The 17,337-nt window shown below is 42.7% G+C and overlaps 2 protein-coding genes across 2 annotated transcripts in view; both read right to left on the minus strand.

Annotated features, from left to right (window-relative positions):
- The window catches only part of phip (pleckstrin homology domain interacting protein), a 116,918-nt gene extending 111,978 nt beyond the window's left edge, over nt 1-4,940 (minus strand). Inside the window, exons 1-4 of the mRNA XM_055873401.1 lie at nt 4,473-4,940; nt 4,304-4,362; nt 4,188-4,217; nt 3,977-4,036 (exon numbers count right to left, since the gene is read on the minus strand). Of these exons, the coding sequence (XP_055729376.1) occupies nt 3,977-4,036; nt 4,188-4,217; nt 4,304-4,362; nt 4,473-4,512 (189 nt within the window). The 5' untranslated portion in view covers nt 4,513-4,940. The remainder of the gene's footprint in view (nt 1-3,976; nt 4,037-4,187; nt 4,218-4,303; nt 4,363-4,472) is intronic.
- A 7,846-nt stretch (nt 4,941-12,786) lies between these two features.
- Nucleotides 12,787-17,337, minus strand: part of LOC129817828 (high mobility group nucleosome-binding domain-containing protein 3-like) — a 53,448-nt gene continuing 48,897 nt past the window's right edge. Inside the window, exon 6 of the mRNA XM_055873403.1 lies at nt 12,787-14,240. Coding sequence (XP_055729378.1) covers nt 14,196-14,240 — 45 coding nt within the window. The 3' untranslated portion in view covers nt 12,787-14,195. The remainder of the gene's footprint in view (nt 14,241-17,337) is intronic.

A 17,337-nucleotide genomic window follows, 5' to 3' on the forward strand; every position in this document is an offset into this window, starting at 1 on the left:
ATCACTAACATCACTATCATCATCATTATCACTACCATCATTATTATCAATACCATCACTATCATCATTATTATCACTATCATCACTATTGTCATCATGATCACTAGCATCATCATTATAATCACTATCATCAATATCATCATCATTAACATCCCTATCATCATCATTAATATCACTAATATCACTACCATCATCATTATCTCTAATATCACTATCGTCATCATTATCACTAACATCATCATTATTATCACTAACATCACTATGATCATCATTATCCCTAATATCACTATCATTATCACTAATGTCATCATTATCACAAACATCATCATTATTAGCACTAACATCACTATCATCATCATTATCACTAACATCACTATCATCGACACTATCACTAACATCTTCAGTATCACTAATATCACTATCATCACCATTATCACTAATATCACTACCATCATTATTATCAATATCATCATTATTATCACTATTATGACTATTGTCATCATTATCACTAACATCATCATTATTATCACTATCATCAATATCATCATCATCATTATCACTAACATCACTATCATCATTATTATCACTAACATCACTATCATCATTATTATCACTAATATCACTACAATCATCATTATCCCTAATATCACTAATATCACTATCGTCAACATTATCACTATCATCATCATTAATATCACTAATATCACTATCATCATTATCGCTAACATCACTAGTATCAATATAATCATCATCATTATCACTAATATCACTATCATCATTACCACTAATATCACTATCATCATCATTATCACTATCATCATTATCACTATTATCACTATCATCATTATCATTAACATCACTATCATCATCATTATCACCAACATCACTATCATCATCATTATCACTAACATCACTAGTATCATCATTATCACTAACATCACTAGTATCATCATTATCACTAACATCACTAGTATCATCATTGTCACTAACATCACTAGTATCATCATTATCACTAACATCACTAGTATCATCATTATCACTAACATCACTAGTATCATCATTATCACTAATATCATTATCATCATTATTATCACTAACATCAGTATCATCACTAATATCACTGTCATCATCATTATCACTAACATCATCATTATTATCACTAACATCACTATCATCATTATTATCACTAACATCACTATCATCATCATTAATATCACTATCATCATTATCGCTAACATCACTATCATCATCATTATCACTAATATCACTATCATCATTATCACTATCATCATCATTATCACTAATATCACTATCATCATTATCACTAATATCACTATCATCATCATTAATATCACTATTATCATCATCATTATTAGTATCACTAATAGCATTATTAGTATCAGCATTATTATCACTAATATCATCATTATTATTAACACTAATCTCACTATCATCATTATTATTAACACTATTCTCACTATCATCATTATTATTAACACTAATCTCACTATCATCATTATTATTAACACTAATCTCACTATCATCATTATTAGTATCACTAATCTCACTATCATCATCATTATCACTAATATCACTATTGTCATCATCATTATAATCACTAATCTCACTATCATCATTATTAGTATCACTAATATCACTATCATCATTATTATTATCACTAATATCACGGTTATCATCATTATTATCACTTATGTCACTATCATCATCATTATCACTAATATCACTATCATCATTATTATTATCACTAATATCACGGTTATCATCATTATTATCACTTATGTCACTATCATCATTATTATCACTAACAGCAATATCAGTATTATCACTAATATCACTATCATCATTATTATTGTTATTATCACTTATATCACTATCATCCTCATTATTCACTATTGTCATTATTATCACTAATATCACTATCATCATTATTAGTATCACCATCATCATTATTAGTATTACTAATATCACCATAATCATTATCACTAATATCACTATCATTAGTATTATCACTAATATCACTATCATCATTAGCATCACAAATACCACTGTCATCATTAGAATCACTAATATCACATAATTATCACTAATAGCACTATCATTATCACTAATATCACCATAATCATTACTATTATCACTAATATCACTATCATCATTCTCACTAATATCCCCATCATCTCTACATTAATATTGTTGACATCATAGAATTAATGTTCATAATGACAAAATACATCTATTAGAGGGAGAAAACGTTGACCATCATAATAATATCATCATCATAATTACCATAATTGTTGTTATTAATATATAAATTATTGTTATTGTTATAAATATATGATCTGTACTATGTGTTATAGATCTGCCATTCTCATTAAAAGCCAGTCTATGAAGAGGTTGCTCTGTACTATGTGTTATAGATCTGCCATTCTCATTAAAAGCAAGTCTAACAAGAGGTAGATCTGTTCTATGTGTTATAGATCTGTCACTCTTATTAAAAGCAAGTCTAACAAGAGGTAGATCTGTTCTATGTGTTATAGATCTGTCATTCTTATTAAAAGCAAGTCTATAAAGAGGTTGATCTGTTCTATGTGTTATAGATCTGCCATTCTCATTAAAAGCCAGTCTAACAAGAGGTTGATCTGTTCTATGTGCTCTATTTCTATGATTCCTGTTATTAAGTTACATTTTTTGTCTATTATTTTAGGTTGTGTACACCAGCTTCAGACAGCTGAAAATACTATATTTTTGTTTATGGAAATATTTCACAGCGGTTTAGATGGTACAATGATTCTCCACATTATACTCGCTTGTTTTGTCACATAAACTGAAATTAGGCAAACTATTAGAATTTTAGCAACCAGGAAATGGCGGAGCGATTTCTGCATAGTTCACCTTTAAGAACATGTCGCATCTTAAGATGAAGCAGTGAAGGACTGAGACAGTAGGCCCGGCCAGCCGCATCACAACCCCCGCTCACTGGCGGAGGGAGAAATGGCAGAGCAAGGAGAGGAGAGGAGGAGGGGGGGGGAGTAGACAGACACACTGTCAATATTGTTGTTCTATAAATGTATAGATTTAGTTTTAGTCGAGTCTGCAAAAGATCATGATGACTGTAGGCTACAGATGATGTAAAAAAATATTTAAAAAAAAACATGTCATGGAAAATAAGATTTAAAAAAGATTAAGGTTATGATAATTTGCCAGAAATATAAAAGTTTAAAAAATATCTAAACGCTTGATCTCAAAACTCTAAAATATGTATTATATTGACATTGCATGGTGTTATTCATGCAGTGCGCAATAGCATTATGTAAAATCACCATGTAATTGACCTAATTAGTCGATTAATTAATAAAGGCATAATAATTAGATTTAAGCTCAATATTACCACATGTCACCCCTGTCTCCCCCTCTCCTTCAGTCCTGAGATAACACACACTCCTCTCTCTCCCCTTCCTGCCACTCTCCTTCTGATAAAACTCTCTTTAAAAAGGACATTTTTATTTTCCAGTGCTTTCTGATATGACTGTTTATATTCTGCTAAAAGCAGTGTTTTGCCTCGTCCCGCTGCTTGTGTGTTTTAGCCACACACACACACACACACACACCAAGGCTCTCTCTGTACAGCAGGAGCTGGGCGCCTTCATCTCGTGCAAGCTGTGGCGCAGGAGTCCCTCCCCCGCGCGATCCAACGCCACAACACTCATGACGTACCAACATTTCACACACATTTTCACTACTATTTAAATGTTTTGGACATGCCTGTCACCAAACTCTCAACCCAGGGTCCCCGATGGACCAGGACAAGACTCGTTGCCTCCTCTGGGCCGGGTTAGTTTCAGGTTTTCTCGGTACAATCCTTTTGACTTTTTTTTTTCCTGATTTAAAAATTGCGGGAAATTCAATTTTTATTTTGCTCTCTCTAAAAAACTTTTTCTCAGTTATAGAGGAGCCTTACCAAATCTTCGTATCTCCCTGGGTGCTCCTTCCCCGTCCAGTCCCGTCGTGTGGGCAGTAGCTACAGGAAATGCACAGTTCAGTTCCGATCACTAACACTATCAACTCGTCTATTTGTGTTTTTAAACATTAAATGAGAAATCTGCTTAAATTCAACATGAGAAAGTGCAGAGAGCAGCTTGATGCGAGGCGAGCATAGATACACGACTCACCTCCTTCTCCTCCACCTCTCGGATCAACGTCTGGAAATAGATTTAAAAACTCAAAATCACACACCGAGACAAACCTGGGAATATAATAAATAATCCTAAAATACCATCGGACCCACCTCTGCTGCGTTCTGGCACGGTCCAGACTGTAGAAAGCGGGCGATTAGGAAGTAGAGTTCTGTAGGGGCGAGAGAGAGGACGGAGCGGGTTAGCTACAGAGGAGGGCGCCGGAGCGACTGGAGAGAATTATAACATCTATATGTCACATATTCAGCTCACTCTACTCACCAGAATTCAGCTGGGCGACCAGTTTACTGTCTGAATCCATTTTCGATTTGTTTTTAGGGGGCTGAGGGAGTCTGCCCTATAGCTGTCACTGTTTACCCCGCAGGAAAACACTTCCTCCATTCAGGACCGTACCACCGCTAAACAGCCAGGCCCGGCCACCATACAAACCCCTCCGCGCTTCCGTCAAATAGGCCCTCCGACGGGCTCAACCCTCCACGACACATCGCATCGATAACACCTCAATAACTGCTGTGAGAGTCACTCGAAGGTTTGTATAAGACATCGGGGCGATAAAGCCACGGTGAAAGTAGTTGTATAAATGGTCGTCCCTCCGCCACCCCTCCTCCCCGTAACAAGCCTGTGCGCAGGAATAGCAAGTAGTGCAGGCTGCTGTAGACACGGGACGTGGAAGGGAGGCAGCAGCAGCAGCAACGCTGGAGCGGAGAGACGAGCGTGTCACTGAAAATGGTTGTTACATTCTAACGACATGACCGCTGCTTCGATACACTCATGTTTTATACTGTTATTTACAGTGGGGGGGGGGGGGGGGGGGGGGGGGTGTTTTTTGCTTTACAAACGGTTTACAAAGTAACCATTACGCGTAGCTGTTTATGAAGATTATGATCGTATAAACGGTCGTCAGATCAAGTTAGCGAGACGTATCTCACAAACAGTGCATTGGGGAGACTATTGTTGTGATTATCGTGCTGTTGTAACATTTTCCACGTCGTTTTGTTTGTTATTTGGTCGTCATTGCTGTGGGTTTATGGTGGTGTCGTTATTGTGTAACTAACAACGTGTCTGAAACAACACAGCCACTCCCGGAGCCGTTGGGGTTTTTCCTCCATTTGTCTCCGCTGCATGTGTCTTACTCAGCCCCGCTCCCAGCAGTAAAATGGGGGAAGGGGTTGAGGAGGGGAATGTACCCTAATGAATGAAACCAAAACCTCGTGAGTTACATGAATCCACGTCGAATGGCAGACGGATCGTGAACACATACATGTATAGAAACACGGTTTAAATTAGTTGTTGTTGTATACGTTATGTTGTCTTTACGCCCGATTTAAAAGTAGCGAGGGTCGTCAAAAATTGCTAAATAGTTTTAAAAACAATTAAAATAAATACACCATGTAGATACTCCAAACTTTTTGAATTTTTAAAATCCATCAGATATTTACTGAATAATAGTGCCTAAACCATTTTACTGGCATGGACAAATACTGAATGAGTTCAGGGATTTGGGTGGGATTGCATGTATTGAATTTATTGTAAAATGTCACCTTTTCTATTCTAATTGACTCATATATATATATACATTTTATAATGGTATCAGGTATTTTTTATAGTATTCAAATAAAATGATATGCGCTTCATTTGCATAAATACAATGGCTGTATTTGCATATATGAACATAGAGAGTGGAATCGAGCTACAACCGCCCAAAATATTGCTCTGTCTTGGCCTACCTGCACTCACCTGCGATGTCTAGACTTCCTCATTAATTACTGTTGTCACATTCTGTTGCATAATTTAACAAGTGTGCCAATAGCAGTATAACCTGTGTGTGTGGGGGGGGGGGGGGGCAGTATAACCTGGGGGGGGGGGGGGGCAGGGGGGTGTGAAAGAGTCTCGGGAGTCAAATGAAAGCAATCAAACCAGCGAGAGTTGAGTGACGGGGATTTTGCACCCCTCAAACACAGAAAATAGATGGTTAAAACATGGAGGTCGAGTAACAGCCTGTATCTCACTGGGTGTTTTGTGGGGTTGTTTTCATTCCCGAACTGACTCCCACTAGTGTTGTGTGACGGTCTTGTAGTGACATTATTCAGACTAAAAGCAGCAGCCATGTTAGTAATGCAGCGTTTGGTGTTATTGCATGGTTGCGTTTAGACAGAACTGAAACAGAAACCTATTCAGGCAACTAATCAACAAGTACTGTGCTTTACAATTCCAAGTTTATCTGACATTCAACTTTTTCAGTTCGTTCAGATTATTTTTTTCTTCCCCCCACCGTGAAATAAGAAACCTGGCTTGCGTCATTGGCGACATCCAGCGTGGCCTTTCTACTTCCCCTAGATGTACACGCGCTACATAATCAAGCTATCTGAAACTCCACAAAGCTATACACGACATACATTCCCCCCCCCCCCCCAAAAAAAAAAAAAAATCCCGTTTTTCAGCGAGAACCACAGGTCCATAATTGGCTAATCAGCGTGACATGTATTTACATTTGACATAAACAAACTGAAACAAAGCGTTGGAATGTGTTCCCCAGTACATTAGGCGGTAGGTGCAGCTCTAGCAGAAAGAGCTGTGAAGGGCCCAGATCTGTTCCAGGACCACAAGAGCTTGATGCTGGCTTTCACTCTCTGGCCCAGATCTGTTCCAGGACCACAAGAGCTTGATGCTGGCTTTCACTCTCTGGCCCAGATCATTGAGCCTTTGAGACTGACATTCTAATACTTATAGACTACAGAAGTAGTTATATAGTATAGTAGAATGATTGATTTTAAATCATCTATTTTTAAATGGTTATTGTGTAATTCTTCAATAATAGTATAACTCTCCAATAAGAGGATAGAGGGATGGAGGGGCTAAGGGGATAGACGGGGTAAGAGTATAGAGGGCGTAAGAAGATGGAGGGGGTAAGATGATAGAGGACAGAGGGGGTAAGAGGATAGAGGGATGGAGGGGTTAAGAGGATAGAGGGATGGAGGGGGTAAGATGATAGAGGACAGAGGGGGTAAGAGGATAGAGGGATGGAGGGGGTAAGAGGATAGAGGGATGGAGGGGGTAAGAGGACAAGGGTTAAGAGGATAGAGGGATGGAGGGGGTAAGAGGATAGAGGGATGGAGGGGGTAAGAGGATAGAGGGATGGAGGGGGTTAGAGGATGGAGGGGGTAAGAGGATGGAGGGGGTAAGAGGACAGAGGGGGTAAGAGGATGGAGGGGGTAAGAGGATAGAGGGATGGAGGGGGTAAGATGATAGAGGACAGAGGGGGTAAGAGGATGGAGGGGGTAAGAGGATAGAGGGATGGAGGGGGTAAGAGGATAGAGGGATGGAGGGGGTAAGAGGATAGAGGGATGGATAGAGTGTATAGGGAGATAATTGGTGAGAGGAATTGCAGCTCACCTACCAAGTTAGTTAACTTCACTACCATCCTATTGACATGAAGTCACCAACTATAACATGCAGTTAGTTAGATCTGTGTGTTTCATTAGTGTGCATCCAGTTCCACCCTGACCTCTGACCTCTGACAGTAGCTGTGTAAGTGTGTCTCGACCACCTGGTGGCAGCCTCATTCTGTCCTCCTGACCTCTCAGCACCAGACAATGGTTACAGATCAACCAATCAGCACCAGACAATGGTTACAGATCAACCAATCAGACACCAGACTTCACAATGGTTACAGATCAACCAATCAGCACCAGACAATGGTTACAGATCAACCAATCAGCACCAGACAATGGTTACAGATCAACCAATCAGACACCAGACTTCACAATGGTTACAGATCAACCAATCAGCACCAGACAATGGTTACAGATCAACCAATCAGCACCATACAATGGTTACAGATCAACCAATCAGACACCAGACTTCACAATGGTTACAAATCAACCAATCAGACACCAGACTTCACAATGGTTACAAATCAACCAATCAGACACCAGACTTCACAATGGTTACAGATCAACCAATCAGCACCAGACAATGGTTACAGATCAACCAATCAGCACCAGACAATGGTTACAGATCAACCAATCAGACACCAGACTTCACAATGGTTACAGATCAACCAATCAAACACCAGACTTCACAATGGTTACAGATCAACCAATCAGACACCAGACTTCACAATGGTTACAGATCAACCAATCAGCACCAGACTTCACAATGGTTACAGATCAACCAATCAGCACCAGACAATGGTTACAGATCAACCAATCAGACACCAGTTCACAATGGTTACAGATCAACCAATCAGACACCAGGGGCAGATCTCTGGGCTTTGCATCAATATTATACTACTCAATATTATTTGTAGATCAGTCAGTCACAATTTACCCACTATGCATCACGGTTTTGATGCTCTCGAACACTGATATTTTCTCTGCAGATAGGTCTACCACTGGTGATGTCATCAGTGAAGTCATCACTAGATACTGGTAATGATGTTAACACTAGATACTGGTAATGATGTCATCACTAGATACTGGTAATGATGTCACCTGTGAAGTCATCACTAGATACTGGTAATGATATCACCTGTGAAGTCATCACTAGATACTGGTAATGATGTCACCTATGAAGTCACCACTAGATACTGGTAATGATGCCATCACTAGATACTGGTAATGATGTCACCAGTGAAGTCACCACTAGATACTGGTAATGATGTCACCAGAAAAGTCATCACTAGATACTGGTAATGATGTCACCACATAATGGTAATGATGTCACCACTAGATACTGGTAATGATGTAACTAGATACTGGCAATTATGTCATTACTAGATAATGGTAATGATGTCACCTGTGAAGTCATCACTAGATACTGGTAATGATGTCATCACTAGATAATGGTACTGATGTCACCAGTGAAGTCATCACTAGATACTGGTAATGATGTCACCAGTGAAGTCATCACTAGATACTGGTAATGATGATGTCACCAGTGAAGTCATCACTAGATACTGGTAATGATGTCACCAGTGAAGTCACCACTAGATACTGGTAATGATGTCACCACTAGATATTGGTAATGATGTCACCAGTGAAGTCACCACTAGATACTGGTAATGATGTCACCACTAGATACTGGTAATGATGTCAGATCTGAAGAGATTAAACTAAGATTTGCTTAGTTCCCAAATGGCACCACATATCTTATGCAGTGGGCCCAATGGGCATTATCTAAATGTAACCTTTATTTAACTAAGTCAGTTAAGAACAAATTCTTATTTATAATGACGGCCTACCGGGGAACAGTGGGTTAACTGCCTTTTTCAGGGGCAAAGTGAGATATATCTTTTTTTTACCTTGTCAGCTTGGGGATTTGATCCAGCAACCTTTCGGTTACTGGCCCCATGCTCTAACCACTAGGCTACCTGCTGCCCCTCCACTCTAACCACTAGGCTACCTGCTGCCCCTCCACTCTAACCATTAGGCTACCTGCTGTGACATCATTACCATTATATTACAAGGGGATAGGAAGCCATTTAGGACACTAGACAAGGAGGAATTAAGTCTCACACTAACTTCAATAAATCATCGGTTTATTCTGTATAAAACCCAGAAAGTCGATGTCCCCATGGAAATCGAATTAGCATAATAAAAGAATCCTCGTAAAAATCCGTCAGTTTAAACTAGAGATGTACGATGGACGCGCCTCAATCCATCGCATCGGTCGATGTCTCGTCTCAATCCATCGGTCGATGTCTCGTCTCCATCCATCGGTCGATGTCTCGTCTCAATCCATCGGTCGATGTCCCGTCTCAATCCATCGGTCGATGTCGCGTCTCAATCCATCGGTCGATGTCCCGTCTCAATCCATCGGTCGATGTCGCGTCTCAATCCATCGGTCGATGTCCCGTCTCAATCCATCGGTCGATGTCCCGTCTCAATCCATCTGTCGATGTCTCGTCTCCATCCATCGGTCGATGTCTCGTCTCAATCCATCTGTCGATGTCTCGTCTCCATCCAACTGTCGATGTCTCGTCTCCATCCATCGGTCGATGGCGCTTCTCCATCCATCTGTTATAACTGTGCATAACCTAGCTTTTTCAAGCAGAAATTTGCATCTTGTAGCTCTAACTCCAAAAAGTTTTGGGACACTGTAAAGTCCATGGAGAATAAGAGCACCTCCTCCCAGCTGCCCACTGCACTGAGGCTAGGTAACACGGTCACCACCGATAAAGCCATGATAATCGAAAACTTCGATTACTATCCGCCGCCATTGTCGCAACCCCTATTACCAGCCTGTTCAACCTCTCTTTCATATCGTCTGAGATCCCCAAGGATTGGAAAGCTGCCGCAGTCATCCCCCTCTTCAAAGGGGGAGACACTCTGGACCCAAACTGTTACAGACCTATATCCATCCTGCCCTGCCTATCTAAGGTCTTCGAAAGCCAAGTCAACAAACAGATCACTGACCATCTCGAATCCCACCGTACCTTCTCCGCTGTGCAATCCGGTTTCCGAGCCGGTCACGGGTGCACCTCAGCCACGCTCAAGGTACTAAATTATATCATAACCACCATCGATAAAAGACAGTACTGTGCAGCCGTCTTCATCGACCTGGCCAAGGCTTTCGACTCTGTCAATCACCATATTCTTATCGGCAGACTCAGTAGCCTCGGTTTTTCTAATGACTGCCTTGCCTGGTTCACCAACTACTTTGCAGACAGAGTTCAGTGTGTCAAATCGGAGGGCATGTTGTCCGGTCCTCTGGCAGTCTCTATGGGGGTATCTCAGGGTTCAATTCTCGGGCCAACTCTTTTCTCTGTATATATCAATGATGTTGCTCTTGCTACGGGCGATTCCCTGATCCACCTCTACGCAGACGACACCATTCTGTATACTTCTGGCCCTTCCTTGGACACTGTGCTATCTAACCTCCAAACGAGCTTCAATGCCATACAACACTCCTTCCGTGGCCTCCAACTGCTCTTAAACGCTAGTAAAACCAAATGCATGCTTTTCAACCGTTCGCTGCCCGCACCGGCCCGCCCGACTAGCATTACTACCCTGGACGGTTCTGACCTAGAATATGTGGACATCTATAAATACCTAGGTGTCTGGCTAGACTGTAAACTCTCCTTCCAGACTCATATTAAACATCTCCAATCCAAAATCAAATCTAGAGTCGGCTTTCTATTTCGCAACAAAGCCGCCACACTTACCCGAGTAAAACTGACTATCCTACCGATCCTCGACTTCGGCGATGTCATCTACAAAATAGCTTCCAATACTCTACTCAGCAAACTAGATGCAGTTTATCATAGTGCCACCCATTTTGTTACTAAAACACCTTATACCACCCACCACTGCGACCTGTATGCTCTAGTCAGCTGGCCCTCGGTACATATTCATCGCCAGACCCACTGGCTCCAGGTCATCTATAAGTCTATGCCAGGTAAAGCTCCGCCTTATCTTAGTTCACTGGTCACGATAACAACACCCACCCGTAGCACGTGCTCCAGCAGGTATATCTCACTGATCATCCCGAAAGCCAACACCTCATTTGGCCGCCTTTCCTTCCAGTTCTCTGCTGCCTGTGACTGGAACGAATTTCAAAAATCGCTGAAGTTGGAGACTTTTATTTCCCTCACCAACTTTAAACATCTGCTATCTGAGCAGCTAACCGATCGCTGCAGCTGTACATAGTCCATCTGTAAACAGCCCACCCAATTTACCTACCTCATCCACTTACTGTTTTTATTTATTTACTTTTCTGCTCTTTTGCACACCACTATCTCTACTTGCACATGATCATCTGATGATTTATCACTCCAGTGTTAATCTGCTAAATTGTAATTATTCACTCCTATGGCCTATTTATTGCCTACCTCCTCATGCCTTTTGCACACCATGTATATAGACTCATTTTTTTCCCCCTACTATGTTAGGGGACTTGTTTATTGTTATTGACTTGTTTATTGTTTATTCCATGTGTAACTCTGTGCTGTTGTCTGTTCACACTGCTATGCTTGATCTGGGCCAGGTCACAGTTGTAAATGAGAACTTGTTCTCAACTAGCCTACCTGGTTAAATAAAGGTCAAATAAATAAATAACCTTACTGTGTACAACCTTACTAACTGTTATAACTGTGTATAACCGTAATTATAACTTATAACTGTGTAATAACTGTTATAACTGTATAATAACTGTAGAATGTTATGACAAGGTTATACACAGTTATATGAGTTCTGAACCTTTTCTCAGTGGTCTACACTGCTCTAGAGGTCTGCTTCTATGGGGAAATATTTCCACATCCACAGCTTATCATTGGCCCGAGGCTCTGAGTGACACCTGGGCTGGCCAATGAGGGGGCCTCTCTAGACTCGGCTGCCCCGCCTCTCTGTGAAATGCTGATCTTTCATTTCCTGACACAGCAGTTGTATTTAACATGGCCACTCCCCCCTTGACCTCTCACACACACACACACACACTAACAGACACATTCATAGAAACACTTACAAATGCCTGAGCTTTCCACAGCATAAATACATGTGAAGAGGGTATTGTATGGGTACAGATAGTGATTAGATCTACTAGGGTCACTAGGAAGTAAAACACAGTACTCACAAGATGTCAACTCGGTTTTTATTTCAAAATAATGTTTTCCCACAGGCAGGATGGAACCCAGAGAGGTTCTAGAAGCCTCAGAGTTCTAGAACAGAAGCCCCACTTGTTATTGCTATGCTGCTCTGACAGACAACCAGGGTGGAACCCAGAGGTTCTGGAAGCCAGAGTTCCAGAACAGTCTGCTCTGACAGACAACCAGGGTGGAACCCAGAGGTTCTGGAAGCCAGAGTTCTAGAACAGTCTGCTCTGACAGACAACCAGGGTGGAACCCAGAGGTTCTGGAAGCCAGAGTTCTAGAACAGTCTGCTCTGACAGACAACCAGGGTGGAACCCAGAGGTTCTGGAAGCCAGAGTTCTAGAACAGTCTGCTCTGACAGACAACCAGGGTGGAACCCAGAGGTTCTGGAAGCCAGAGTTCTAGAACAGTCTGCTCTGACAGACAACCAGGGTGGAACCCAGAGGTTCTGGAAGCCAGAGTTCTAGAATAGTCTGCTCTGACAGACAACTACAGACTCACAAATTACAACACAAGAGTGGCTGGCGATTCTGAACACTTCTAAATCTGTTTAAAAAGCTGCAAATATTCACCATGGCAACACCTCAGGTCAGGGTCTAAGGTCACTTGTGATGTCATAGGAGCCTAGTCTGACCCTTGGGTCTCTGATGTCAGAGGTGGAAGGTCCACTTAATTTACAGCGATGTCATCACAAAAGAGCCACCGCGGTCAAGAGGACATGACATTGTTTAGAAAGGAACTGAGAGGCATCACCATGGTGACCCCATGAGGCTGGTGGTGACCATGGTGACTCCCACTGCCAGAGGAAGAATACTTGCGGCCATTTTATAAAAACATGTCACTTCATTCTGTCTTTTAGGAAAAGGAAGAGAGAAAGAGAGAAAGAGAGAAAGAGAGAAAGAGAGAAAGAGAGAAAGAGAGAAAGAGAGAAAGAGAGAAAGAGAGAAAGAGAGAAAGAGAGAAAGAGAGAAAGAGAGAGAGAGAGAAAGAGAGAAAGAGAGAGAGAGAGAGAGAGAGAGAAAGAGAGAGAGAGAGAGAGAGAGAAAGAGAGAGAGAGAGAGAGAGAAAGAGAGAGAGAGAGAGAGAGAGAGAGAGAGAGAGAGAGAGAGAGAGAGAGAGAGAGAGAGAGAGAGAGAGAGAGAAAGAGAGAGAGAAAGAGAGAACGAGAGAAAGAGAGAGAGAAAGAGAGAACGAGAGAAAGAGAGAGAGAGAGAGAGAAAGAGAGAGAGAGAGAGAGAGAACTGTAAGGAGGAGTGTGGATGTGGGTTGCTGCTGGTTATCTTTGCTAGTATCACAGGACAAACAAAAATCAGCATTTTACAAAATCCTGGAAAAAAATATCCTCCGTTTCCATGGTACTGGTTTGGGAGGAGTCAGAGAAAGACCCCCCCACTTCCTCATTCCTTCTCCTTGACCGACTCCGCCTTCACAGCCTCAGTCTCCTGCAGACAGAAACAAATATACCACGATGTCATACATGATGTCATAAAGGGACCAGGAAGTACCCGTGGGAGGTACGATGTTTCCATCCATGGTTCCATGGCCAAGGAAGAGATTACTAGCTAGCTGGGAGTTAGTAGTATCACCAGTAGTCCACACCACTGTTCTCCGAGCAGACAGACACACGAGTGATGTGTTAGAGGCTGCCGAGGGGAAGACAGCTCATAATAATAATAATTGCAGGAATGGAGTAAATAGAACGCAATTATGAATGATACCATTCCACTAATTCCGCTCCAGGCATTACCACGAGCCCATCCTCCCCAATGATGGTGGCACCAGCCTCCTGTGCTGTACATACTGATGGGGGAAACACACACATTTCATACTGCAGTCACAACCACACAATGTTAGTGTATACAACCACGTCAAGGTTTAAGGGTTAAAGTGCTCCAACACTTAGTTAGTTAGTTACACACTGGTTAAACCATAGAGGTTAAATCCCCCCCAACATTATTGATAGATATCTATCACACACACAGCACCAGTCAAAAGTTTGAACACATCTACCCATTCAAGGGGTTTTCTTTATTTTTTACATTGTAGAATAATAGTGAAGACATCAAAACTATGAAAATAACACATATGGAATCATGTAGTAAACAAAAAAGTTAAATAAATCAAAATGTATTTTATATTTAAGATCCTTCAACGTAGCCACCCTTTGCCTTGACAGATTTGCACACTCTTGGCGTTCTCTCAACCAGCTTCATGAGGTAGTCACCTGGAATGCATTTCAATTAACAGGTGTGCCTTGTTAAAAAAAAAGTTAATTTGTGGAATTTCTTTCTTTCTTAATGCGTTTGAGCCAATCAGTTTTGTTGTGAAAAGGTGTGGGTGGTATACAGACGATAGCCCTATTTAGTAAAAGACCAAGGCCATATTATGGCAAGAACAGCTCAAATAAGCAAAGAGAAATGACAGTCCATCATTACCTTAAGACATGAAGGTCAGTCAATACGGAAAATGTCAAGAGCTTTGGAAGTTTCTTTAAGTGCAGTTGCAAAAACCATCAAGCGCTATAAATCTGTGTTTCCTGGCCCGTCTTTCTTCCATTTAAAGGGGTATCAACCAGATTCCTTTTCCAATGGCTTCCTCAGGCTGTGACCAGGCTTTAGACATAGTTTCAGGCTTTTATTTTGAAAAATGAGTAAGATTTTTCAAAACTAGTCAGGCGTCCTCTGATTAGTTTCTGCGTGCGAGAGGGGTAGCTCGACATTTTCTTTTTCTCTCTTATTGAATAGGTTACGGTCCGGTTGAAATATTATCGATTATGTTTGTTAAAAACAACCTGAGGATTGATTATAAAAAAACATTTGACATGTTTCTACGAACATTACGGATACTTTTTGGAATTTTCGTCGAACGGAACGAGGCTTTGGTTTTCTGAACATAACGCACAACCCAAATGGCGTTTTTTTGTTATAAAAGTAATATTTATCGAACAAAAATAACATTTGTTGTGTAACTGGGAGTCTCCTGAGTACAAGCATCCGAAGATTATCAAAGGTAAGCGATTCATCTTATTGCTATTCTGATTTTCGTTACCATGCTAATTTGGGGCTAGCTGTTGTAGCATTGATTGATACACTCACAAAAGCTTGGATTGCTTTCGCTGCAAAGCATATTTTCACAATCTGACACGATAGGTGGATTAACAACAAGCTAAGCTGTGTTTTGGTATATTTCACTTGTGATTGTATGATTATAAATATTTTTAGTAATATTTTGCGCCTTGCAATTCAGCGGTTGTTTACGAAAATTATCCCGCTAAAGGGATCCGTAGCGCAGAGAAGTTGCTCTTAACTGCTAGGCTACCTGCCGCCCGATTGGTTATATCACACAAAACTGCGTCCCAAATTGCACTCCATTCTCTACATAGTGAGAGTCCCATGGCCCCAGGTCAAGCCCCATGGCCCCAGGTGAAGTCCCATGGCCCCAGGTCAAGCCCCGGGTCAAGTCCCATGGCCCCGGGTCAAGTCCCATGGCCCCGGGTCAAGTCCCATGGCCCCGGGTCAAGTCCCATGGCCCCGGGTCAAGCCCCATGGCCCCGGGTCAAGCCCCATGGCCCCGGGTCAAGCCCCATGGCCCCGGGTCAAGCCCCAGGTCAAGCCCCATGGCCCCGGGTCAAGCCCCAGGTCAAGCCCCATGGCCCCGGGTCAAGCCCCATGGCCCCGGGTCAAGCCCCATGGCACCGGGTCAAGCCCCGGGTCAAGTCCCATGGCCCCGGGTCAAGTCCCATGGCCCCGGGTCAAGCCCCATGGCCCCGGGTCAAGCCCCATGGCCCCGGGTCAAGCCCCATGGCCCCGGGTCAAGCCCCATGGCCCCGGGTCAAGCCCCATGGCCCCGGGTCAAGCCCCATGGCCCCGGGTCAAGTCCCATGGCCCCGGGTCAAGCCCCAGGTCAAGCCCCATGGCCCCGGGTCAAGCCCCATGGCCCCGGGTCAAGCCCCATGGCACCGGGTCAAGCCCCATGGCCCCGGGTCAAGCCCCAGGTCAAGCCCCATGGCCCCGGGTCAAGCCCCATGGCCCGGGGTCAAGCCCCATGGCCCCGGGTCAAGCCCCATGGCCCCAGGTGAAGCCCCAGGTCAAGCCCCGTGGCCCCAGGTGAAGCCCCAGGTCAAGCCCCATGGCCCCGGGTCAAGCCCCATGGCCCCGGGTCAAGCCCCATGGCCCCGGGTCAAGCCCCATGGCCCCGGGTCAAGCCCCATGGCCCCGGGTCAAGTCCCATGGCCCCGGGTCAAGTCCCATGGCCCCGGGTCAAGCCCCATGGCCCCGGGTCATAAGTAGTGCACTATGTAGGGCTCGAGGCATTCTTGAAAGTTGGGACAATCTTTGTCCAGCAGGCAAACTTCATTTGTATACCTTCATTTGTATGGCTAACTATGGAAATTCCTTTGGTCTCTAGAGCAATTCAGAAAGCAGATTGAGGACCTTAATACTGATGAATGTGATCTTCTGGTGTCTCTTGGGTAATTCAGACAGCTGATTGAGGACCTTAATACTGATGAATGTGATGTTCTGGTGTCTCTTGGGTAAT

The sequence above is a fragment of the Salvelinus fontinalis genome, chromosome 20 (assembly GCF_029448725.1).
Source record: "Salvelinus fontinalis isolate EN_2023a chromosome 20, ASM2944872v1, whole genome shotgun sequence".
Lineage (NCBI taxonomy): Eukaryota > Metazoa > Chordata > Actinopteri > Salmoniformes > Salmonidae > Salvelinus > Salvelinus fontinalis.